The 10,976-nt window shown below is 35.8% G+C and overlaps 1 protein-coding gene across 1 annotated transcript; it reads left to right on the top strand.

Annotated features, from left to right (window-relative positions):
• The first annotated feature begins 2,166 nt into the window (after nucleotides 1-2,166).
• Nucleotides 2,167-10,079, top strand: LOC121242062 (PH, RCC1 and FYVE domains-containing protein 1-like). The gene is made up of 9 exons (XM_041139954.1): nucleotides 2,167-2,665; nucleotides 3,768-3,854; nucleotides 5,142-5,231; nucleotides 5,403-5,489; nucleotides 5,595-5,714; nucleotides 6,297-8,393; nucleotides 8,530-8,676; nucleotides 8,824-9,374; nucleotides 9,696-10,079. Exons 1-9 carry the CDS (start codon nucleotides 2,618-2,620, stop codon nucleotides 9,853-9,855), a joined length of 3,387 nt encoding a protein of 1,128 aa, XP_040995888.1. The 5' UTR covers nucleotides 2,167-2,617; the 3' UTR covers nucleotides 9,856-10,079.
• The last annotated feature ends 897 nt before the right edge of the window (nucleotides 10,080-10,976 follow it).

Genomic DNA, 10,976 nt, shown 5'->3' with positions numbered 1-10,976 from the left:
AAATAAATAATATATTGATATATTGACTTGTAAAGAACACAAGTCTTTTGAAAATTATCTATAAAAGATCATTGAACATGCATGGTTCCATTATTTGCTTTTGAGATAAACCACAAGTTTTTTTAAACAATTTTCAGGTTCAAATTAGGTTGATTAAGGTGTCGTTTATATAGTGACTTGAGATGAAATGAAATAAAAATTAAAAATTAAATAAAATATTACATGTTAAAATATTATTTTTTAATATTATTATTGTTTTGAGATTTGAAAAAATTAATTAATTTATTATATTTTATATAAAAATTTAGAAAAATTATAATAATAAAATTAGATAAAATAAAATACTTTTACTATTCAAACAATAACTTAATTTTTAATTTCCGTATTTTTCACCTACCTTGGTAATGAGATTGTCGCCTCGTGGCATTCAGGTAAGATAAATGTTTATATTTGTTAAAAGAAAATTATTACATGACTATGACATGCGGCTTGATATGACAAAAATGACTAATGATTGTATGATTTTTGTACCTTTTTTCCCCACTTTTTTTTTTTCCACACTTCTCTCATTCAAAAATTCATATATACTTGTTTTATAAAAAAACGAAAAAGAAAAATATTATTCTTGATTATGAATTTAATTATCTCTAATTATATAAGCTGATGTATCAAATACAAGCCATTTAACACATAATACGATAATTTGTATGACTGAGATGATAAGATAAAAATAAAGAATTAAACTTATTACGATCTTTTATTAACTTTAGAGATGAATTAACTCCAATCCTTTACCAACTTTGAGTTTGTTATTTCATCCCTAAGTTCCTTTGTTGTCAAGTTAATGTGATTTGATATTGTATGTTAAATTATAAAATTATTTTTATTGTGAAATAGATTTAGCAGATCATATAAAATCATATTAATTTGTAAATTTACGTTTGTGAGATATCTTTGTAATTGTATCACTTCTCTTTAAGATTAGTGATTACAACATTGAAAATTGGTTACAAATTATTCACTCCCATGACAACACAATTTAACCATTAAAATATTATGAATACTTTTCTTAAGTCTCGTTTAGATAATGAAATTGTTTCATTTCATTTAATTATTATATTTTTTAAATTTTCACATAAAATATAATAAAAAATTCAACTTTTTTAATTTTCAAAATAATAATAATATTAAAAATAATATTGTAACAATATTTTCTTTATATTTTATTTTAATTCATCTCATCTCGTCTCAACTCACTATCTAAATACTCATTTATTTTTACAGATAAAATGATTTGTAAAAACAAACTAGCCAGGTTGTTTAGTGTATATATGCCCAATTATTCTTTACTGTATATATGTATATATCTTTATTTATTGATTAAATTTGACCACCATCATTAAAAAAAAAAAAAAAAGAAAACCAAAGTGGTTGTGCCTAGGTTGTTTATTTCCATCTTTATATATTTAATATATTATATAAAAAATTCTTAGAAACATAATTTTATATATGGCCAATTACTCTTTACATGAATAGGAGAAAGTGGAAAACTACAAGATAGTCTTATAAATGCTAAAATTCTTTTTGTCTAACAAGTAGTCCGTAGTTTGGAAGAACTTGCACAACGTTTTCTTTGCATAAGAATTTATTTTTACTTTTTTTTTTAATAAAATATTTCTTGTTAATTAAAAAATATCTTTTACATTTAGGACGTGTTGGAGATTATTCGTCCACCATAACATCCATTAAAATGTTCATCACTTCATTTTAAATGGTTAATATCTATTTATTTTAAAATATTCACATTTTTTTATTAAAAAAATTAATAAAACTTTAAAAATAAATACTTTACTAGTTTGTTCTATCTTATTTATTAATTTTTTTAAAAGTAATGCTATATGTACTTGCAGTTTTATTTTTTGTAGATAATTTTTTTTTAAATTCAAATTTTAAATTTGAAATATAAATATATTGAAAAGTAAGTTTTTTGTAAATTTTTTTTAAATATTTAACATTTTTTTAAATATTTTCAATCTTATGGATTGTGGCAAAGTTCTCTCACTCATGCTTTCTCTCCTATTTTTTTACTTTTTTTTTATCTATTTTTGTTTCATTTACATTTTTGTTTTTTTTAATATATGTTTTTTTTTTTTCCTGATATTTGACTACTCTTTGTACTTTTACAGACTCCGATTCTCTCTTTTTCAGAGATTTCTCTCTCCTTTGTCTCCTCCGTTCTGTTCGTCCAGTTCTTCTCTTACAGCGGAACATCCATTTCGAGCCGGAATTTCTTTTCCGGAACCCGCTTCTAGCCTTCGAAACCACTTTTAGTCGACGGTAAGCAGCTTATTCCTACCCTGAAAACCGGTATTTATTTCTTTGCCACTCCGAGCGAGTCCACGAGGTGGAACCAGTGCTTGCTTTGACTTGGAAATGTCAGTGGAGGCCCTAGGGCTTTGGTATCGGAGAAGAGTCTCGGATCTGCGGTGAAGCCGTGTGATGTGAGCAGCGGGAGTTGATGGTAGTGTACGGACGAGGCAGCGGTAGTCTATGATGACCGGTGCTCCGGCGAGCGATCTGACAGGGTGGTGGCATTTTGGTAAATCTCTCACATGGAATGGCCGATCTTGTTAGCTACGGGAATGCAGACCGTGACATCGAACAGGTCTCTCTCTCTGTCTCTCTCTCTCTCTCTCTCTCTCCGGTCTTTCTGCGTTAAGCTTGAAATGATTCTCTTTTCCTGTTTTCTTTTGTTGGCAAGACTTGGTTTTTATTTTAAATTTCATTGCTTTGCTTCAGTTTTTCTTATCTTCCACCAGGGTGAGAAGGGGGGGGGGGGGGGGGAGAGAGAGAGAGAGAGAGAGAGAGAGAAATGGTGGAAATTTGAACGAGTATAACAGAGGTTTAATGCTACGCTGGGTCACAGATAATGAAAAATTTAAGACGGATTTAGCGTAATTTGGTTTTGAAATGGGAAACTGTGGACATTTATGTGCTCTGTTCTGAAAGGCTTTGCTATAATGTTTCCTGATGGTTGTCATCTACGATGGAACTTTGGTTCAAGGGGATGTGTGCTGAATTCTGGTCATTATTCTCGTCTCAGGGGTGATTGTGGGGTATCTGTGGGGATGTTAAATGTTATTGCATGCACCCACAGAAGAACTTGTTCTTGGCAGGATTTTGGACGTTCAATTATTTAATTCAGTGTCATGAATAGAACTTTTATAGATGTCGTAAGATGGTTTTTATATCAGTGGATTTGTGGACACCGAGAGAAATTCTGGAATCTCTGGGTTTCTTAAAGCCGGAATAGCAAAAGCTAGAGATTATTGTACATAGGAAGTTACAGGCACCCAGTGGTTCTTAAACCCAAGACTTCACGCTTGACTCCATTCTTTACGGGGGAAGTGCCATTTTATCTAGAGTTCATTGGCTGCTACTTAAATTAGTAAACTTTTCAAGCTAATCCAAATAGAGGCGACCCATACCCCAACAAAAAAAGAAGAAGAAGAAGAAGAAGAAGAAGAATGCTCCTCAGACTCTGATTTACTAATTTATGGATAGTTACGTATATTCCTTTAGAAAGGTCATAACTTTTTGAGTACTAACATTTACGTTTCCTAAGGAACTTCATTGAATTTGTGCTTAATGATATATGTCAAAAGATGCTGTGTGTAGATACCTCTGGGCCTTAACATTTTAGTGACCGAGTTCGCTTGCCCTCATTTCTTTGTCATTTTTTTTATTGATTCTTTTACCCCACGCAGGCATTAATTGCTTTGAAGAAGGGTGCTCAACTGCTTAAATATGGTCGGAAGGGAAAGCCGAAGTTCTGTCCATTTAGATTGTCAAATGTAAGTTTATTTCTCTAGTCTTCTTTTGAATATTTTGGTGCTTAGAAAATTGATTCTAATTATAAACTGTTCATATGTTGATAAAAGAACTGACTAAAGTCTCTTCTTCTTTGCTTTCGTGTTTTTTAATTCAATTACAATGATGCTGTAACATCAAGTTAGGCAATACAATTATTTACCCAAAAAAATCATGATCCTTAAAAGGTAAAACTAGTTCTGCTCATCAGGTAGAGCATCATTAGAAGACTCAACTGATCAAAATTTAGCATGAATTTGGTTCACATCTAAATGCATCAAAGATCAAAGTTGATGGCATTATGACGCTCAAACTCGGTCAACAACAGAGGCGCTATTGACTGGAATGTTTGCTGTAATCTTTATGAAACCTTCTGTGCATGTTTGGTCACAGAATCTTTATACAGTTATCTATGAAATGGTATGGATTGTCTAACACTGTTCATAAAATTGAAGTAATACCGGAGAGAGCTCACGGTTACAAAGAGCTTGTCACAGCCTTCTCCTACAGCTAATTTTGGGTTGTTTAATTAGTAAGACCGTAATAAAGTAGCCCTAACTTAAAACCATTCGCGATTGCTTGCTTTTTTCGAGAATTTCTGAAAATCTATAATATTTTGACAGGACTTGTTATGTTTCCTCTGAAAGGGCTAAATAATGGGAAAAATGAGGGATAACTAGAAATAAATTATTTGAAAGCAAGTGTACAGAATTTCTCATTCTGTGATCCAGATCTTGGTTTGCTAGGGTAGCTCTGTTTTAGAAATTGCAGGAGTTCTATTTGTAAAGAATCACCTGTTTCTTCCAGTGCAAGTCAATAACAGTGAAGATTAGGTGACAATGACCTCAATTGCATTTATAGTAAATGTATTTGTTAGAAAATATGTTATCTGTTGAACGCTTGAATCTATATGTGAACTTCATTTCAAAATTTTCTAGTGGATATGCAGTTTTTAAAGTTAGGCAGTTATAGTTTAGTCATTTAATATTTACCCCAAAGAAAAGCCATTAATTAGGAAAAAGTATAGGTTTTCCATAGAGCAGAGGTACGACTTACCATTTAAAATTCCATTAGTCTAATGCTTCCTATCCCTCTGCAGCGCTTTGTGCTCAATGTAATAGGCTCAGTGTACGGTTGTTAATAAATTTCTTCTTTGTTAAATTTCTCAATATTCTGTCTTTGATCTTATTGATTCTAATGTGAAACAGTAGTCCCTGTTCTTGGTTGAATTCCTTTTAATTTCTACTTATTTTTGTATTTGAAAATGGCAGGATGAATCATCTTTAATTTGGATTTCAAGTGGTGAAGAAAGAACTTTGAAGTTAGCTTCTGTCTCGAGAATTATTCCTGGACAAAGAACAGTGAGATCACTGTGTTTCTATTTGATATCCTACTAATGCTTATTGTTGATATTTTACATATACTACCTAACTAGTTTAAAGTTTTTGGTACTTTTTTTTTTTTAAAATTTTATTGTACTTAACTTATCCAAATAAACTGAATCTAATTTAATTGCTTTAATTTACCACCAGGCTGTCTTCCAACGGTATCTGCGTCCTGAAAAGGACTATTTATCTTTTTCTCTTATATATAACAACGGAAAGCGGTCCCTTGATCTGGTTGGTGACAATATTTTGAAGTTCTCTCTATAATTATGTTGTCATTTTTATATTTACTTTCTTTTTGCTTTAATTAGGATTGTAATATGTTGTTGCTTTTCCCAGATTTGCAAGGATAGAGTTGAGGCGGAAGTGTGGATTGGAGGCCTCAAGGCATTAATATCTTCAGGTCAAGGTGGGCGCTCCAAAATTGATGGACGGGGAGACGGAGGCCTTTACCTTGATGTAAATCTTCCTACTTCAAAACTTCTTAAGTTCATCATTTGTTGTGTGCTTTTAGAGTATAATTCCCTAGACATAAGGAGTATACCACTGCATTGTTGAAAAAGGTTTGAGCATTATCCCTAAGAATAAATGTATGTAGTAAATAGAGATTGGACAGCTTTTTGGAAAAGATTTGTCTCTAGGTCAAATGCTGTTCTTTCCATTTTTGGTTTGTTTAGAGTTTCGAAGGATCATAATATGCTCATTGTTATCTTATTACCAGTAAAACTTACAGACTTTTTTGTTTATACTTGACTTGCATCTGGCTCAGTGATATTCTCTGTTATACCATGAACAGGCCCAAAATGTGCAACATGTGTACTTGGGCTATGCCTATGGTTATCAATAAAATCTACTATTACCTATAATAAAAGGCACAAGATGTCTTGCAAGTCAAAACTTTTTTTTTTTAATTATTGTTGCACTCAAGTTGCTTAATGTAGTTTATATGAAGTTTTCTGACTTATTGAGGGTAAGTTTATATGAAGTTGTCTGTTATATGGTCAGCTGCATATCACATCTTGTGCTGAATTGCTTTTTCAGGACAGTGGAGACTTGACATCAAATAGTGCAAGTGACAGTTCACTTAGTGCTAGTCGAGATATTAGCTCACCAGAGATTTCGGTCACCTTGAACCCAATTATGTCTCCAAAGAGTTCGCAGCCTGACAATTCTGTGCATTGTGGAAGGTCACATGCATCAGACGAGACAAATATGCAAGTAAAAGGATCTGGTTCAGATGCTTTTCGTGTTAGTGTTTCTAGTGCACCCAGTACCTCCAGTCATGGCTCTGCACCAGATGATTGTGATGCGTTAGGGGATATATATATATGGGGTGAAGTTATCTGTGATACTGTTGTGAAGGTCGGAGCTGAAAGAAATACTAATTATTTGATCCCAAGAGCAGATGTGCTTCTACCCAAGCCTTTAGAGTCCACTGTAGTTTTGGATGTACATTATATAGCCTGTGGAGTCAGGCATACTGCACTAGTCACCAGGCAAGGTGAACTTTTTACATGGGGAGAAGAATCTGGAGGGCGGCTTGGTCATGGTGTTGGAAAGGATGTTAGTCAACCCCGTCTTGTTGAATCTTTGGCTGCTAGTAGTGTTGATTTTGTGGCCTGTGGGGAGTTTCATACTTGTGCTGTGACAATGGCTGGGGAACTCTATACGTGGGGAGATGGTACACATAATGCTGGGCTCCTTGGACATGGCACCGATGTCAGCCATTGGATACCCAAGAGGATCTCTGGTCCTCTTGAGGGACTTCAAGTTGCTTCAGTTACTTGTGGTCCATGGCATACGGCTTTGGTAACATCAATGGGGCAGCTCTTCACTTTTGGTGATGGAACATTTGGTGTCTTGGGCCATGGAGATAGGGAAAGTGTTTCCTACCCAAGAGAAGTAGAATCTCTCTCTGGTTTGAGGACAATTGCTGTTGCATGTGGGGTGTGGCATACAGCTGCTGTGGTGGAGGTTATCATGACACAGTCTAGTGCTAGTGTTTCATCTGGTAAATTGTTTACATGGGGTGATGGAGATAAAAGTCGTCTTGGTCATGGGGACAAGGAAGCTCGTCTTAAACCTATGTGTGTGCCAGCACTTATTGATTACAATTTTCACAAAATTGCTTGTGGGCACAGTTTAACTGTTGGCCTGACCACATCGGGACATGTTTTTACTATGGGGAGTACTGTTTATGGTCAACTTGGGAATCCCCATGCTGATGGAAAGTTACCTTGCTTGGTTGAAGGAAAGCTTGCTGTTGAAGTCATTGAAGAAATCGCCTGTGGTGCATATCATGTGGCGGTATTAACTTCCAAGAATGAGGTTTATACATGGGGAAAGGGTGCTAATGGGAGGTTGGGTCATGGAGATGTTGAAGATCGGAAAACACCGACTCTGGTTGAAGCTTTAAAGGATAGACATGTAAAATATATTGCTTGTGGTTCAAACTATTCAGCTGCTATATGTCTTCATAAATGGGTTTCTGGCGCGGAGCAGTCACAGTGCTCTGCTTGTAGACAGGCTTTTGGGTTTACCAGAAAGAGGCACAACTGCTATAATTGTGGACTTGTGCACTGCCATTCTTGCAGTTCCAGAAAAGCATTAAGAGCAGCACTGGCTCCTTATCCTAGCAAGCCATATCGTGTTTGTGATTCTTGTTATGCAAAGCTTAACAAGGTGTTAGAAGCTAATGGTAATAACCGGAAGAATGCTCTACCTCGCTTGTCGGGTGAAAACAAGGACAGGTTAGACAAAGCTGATATAAGATTGTCTAAGTCAGTGCCTTCTAATATGGACTTGATAAAGCAATTAGATAGCAAAGCAGCCAAGCAAGGAAAGAAGGCTGATACGTTCTCCCTAGTTCGCTCTTCTCAAGCACCTTCTTTACTGCAGCTGAAAGATGTTGTTTTGTCTAGTGCTGTTGATCTGCGACGAACTGTTCCCAGACCAGCTCTCACGCCATCTGGAGTAAGTTCTAGGTCTGTGTCTCCTTTCTCGAGGAGACCCAGCCCCCCGCGCTCTGCCACACCTGTTCCTACGACATCAGGACTTTCCTTCTCTAAAAGTATGAGTGATGGTTTGAAGAAAACAAATGAGCTATTGAATCACGAAGTGCTCAAGTTACGGGCACAGGTATATGGTTTCATGTTTCACATGCTTATATTAATAATTTTATTAACTTCTGAGAGCGGGCAGCAGAGTTTTTGTGTTCAAACATATATAATTTTAGTTTTGAACAGTGTATTTTGATGATTTTGATTCTGGCTAGGTGGAGAGCCTGAGGCAGAGATGTGAATTTCAAGAACTGGAGCTTCAGAAATCAGCAAAAAGGGCTCAAGAGGCCATGACCATCGCTGCAGAGGAATCTGCTAAATCTAGAGCTGCTAAAGAAGTTATAAAGTCACTGACTGCACAGGTTATTTTCTGGTTTCTATATGTGATGGTTTGGAACTTAATTCCTTGGAACTTCTTTGTCTATCTTCAGTTAATGCTATCTTTCCCCCTGCTAGAACATTGCATGCACTAGTAATCTTTAATTAACCAGCCTTTCACTATGTTCTAGCTTAAAGATATGGCTGAGAGGCTGCCACCTGGGGTTTATGACCCTGAGAGCATGAGGCCTGCTTACCTACCAAATGGTCTAGAGCCAAATGGCATTCATTATCCAGACACACATGGAGAGCGCCATTCCAGATCTGATTCAAGCAGCAGCTCTTATTTGGCTTCAACCCCAGAAATCGACTCTGTTTTAATAAATGGAACTCAGGGCCCAACTCATCCTAGGGATCTGGCTGGAAACATTGAATCTAACACATACCAACAAAACCGGGAGCCCATAACCTCCAGCGGAACAGATGAACATCCAGATGTAAGGCTGCCAAATGGCGGAGGAGGGTTTCAGGAAAGTGGCAGTGTTCTATCAGAGGCAGTTGATGGCAAGGCATCTGAGCCTTTCCAAGACGGTGAGAATGGAATGAGATCTAGAAATTCGACACTATGTGTTAGCGGCAATGAAGTTGAGGCAGAATGGATAGAACAGTATGAGCCTGGTGTGTATATAACTCTTGTGGCCTTGCGAGACGGGACTAGAGATCTCAAACGAGTTCGCTTCAGGTACTTGGAGCTTAATTCTTTGGATCAATGGGTGTCAAATGTTAGAGAATTACATGATTTAGATTTGGTGTTGACAAGAAGTCATGAAAATGTTATCCACCTTAGGTGGTTGAGAATGGTTTTTTCACGATAAATCTGTGGCAATTAAGCCTCCTAAATATGGTGCATATAATAAACGGACCTGGTATTTTGGGTCTGGCCCTGCAGCCACGACGTATTTCCAATTTGCTCTCCCCTTACTTTATACGTCCAAGCTTGAGTTTAAATATTGCAATATGGTAATTGTATTTTTGCAAGCTGATATAGTAAATGCATCTGCAGCCGAAGAAAATTTGGTGAGCACCAAGCTGAAGCTTGGTGGTCAGAGAATCGTGATAGGGTGTATGAGAGGTATAATGTTCGGGGGTCGGACAAGTTGTCGATTTCTAGCCAGGCTGCTCGCAGATCAGAGGGAGCTGTCTCACCAGCTTCCCAATTTTAGCATAAAGGGAGGAAGGGAGCCACATTTTGCGTTGTAATTGATGATGACTTTGAAGCAAAACACATTTTTTGTACTTTTATTTTCCATCATTCTCTTCCTTCCCTTTTATTCTTCTTCTTTCCTAGAATTATTTTGTTCTGTCCAATTAAATCTCTGGGTATCTGCCTTCACATATCTATTGTAAGTTAGTGTATATATGGCACCAACTGCGCGATAATCTCGGCAAAGGAAAGGTTTTTGTTCTTTGCTTTTGCATCCCCCCTTCCCCTCCTCCCTCTTTGATGATACTATTGTCTCAGCTGTTCAATTTTGTTGGTTATAATTGTAGACTTGACACAGGACCAGCTGCTGCTATTATTTTGTATGGTTACTGGAATATTAGGCCAATTGTGGCATCTGAAGACTTGCTTGAATTGATGATCTCAATCTTTCCTCCTTTTGAACCTCCTTTCCCTTCCCTCCCTCCCTCCCTCCCTCTCTCCTCTTATTTCCATAAGGATATTTTCCAATGATTTCCGTTTGATTCCCATACTTTGCTTGTCATGGCCAGTTGGTGTTGTGACTGAAAACACGCTTATTAATAAAGGAATAATTTTCTACTCTTTTTTTTTTTCTTTTTCCTTTCCACAGAGTAAACAATAAATAATGAATAATATGTTCTTCCCTGCCTGAAGTGGACTACCAAAATATTGTCTATTTATTTATTTATTGCTCGACTTCCAATTATATCATCCTTGATAAGGTTGGTGGGTTAAGCTATGTTTTAGCTCGACTCGAGAAAACGTTTGCAGATTGTATATTTATCCTGCGTGATGCTACATACAGTTGTGGATAATACAAGCGCTACATAATAGTTTTGAAAAGAGTGATGTCTATTTGTAAAAGAATTAATTTTTTTTTTTATCATATGTATCATGTATTTATTTATTTTTTTAAAGAGATTGTGCGGTGCTTACGTGCTCTATGACTGTAAATATCATTTCTCATTTATCCTTATAGTGTCTCAATAGATAAAGAGTATAACCTTATAGTCACAAGAAATTAGAATATCAGTATCCAATTTGCATTTCTTTTTTGGATCGGAAAAGCAAAATAAATTTTAATCCCTTTTATTCTAATAA

Source organism: Juglans microcarpa x Juglans regia, chromosome 8D (genome assembly GCF_004785595.1).
Source record: "Juglans microcarpa x Juglans regia isolate MS1-56 chromosome 8D, Jm3101_v1.0, whole genome shotgun sequence".
Classification (NCBI taxonomy): domain Eukaryota; kingdom Viridiplantae; phylum Streptophyta; class Magnoliopsida; order Fagales; family Juglandaceae; genus Juglans; species Juglans microcarpa x Juglans regia.
Note: the sequence above shows the minus strand (reverse complement) of the source record. Positions and strands in the feature narration are given on the sequence as shown.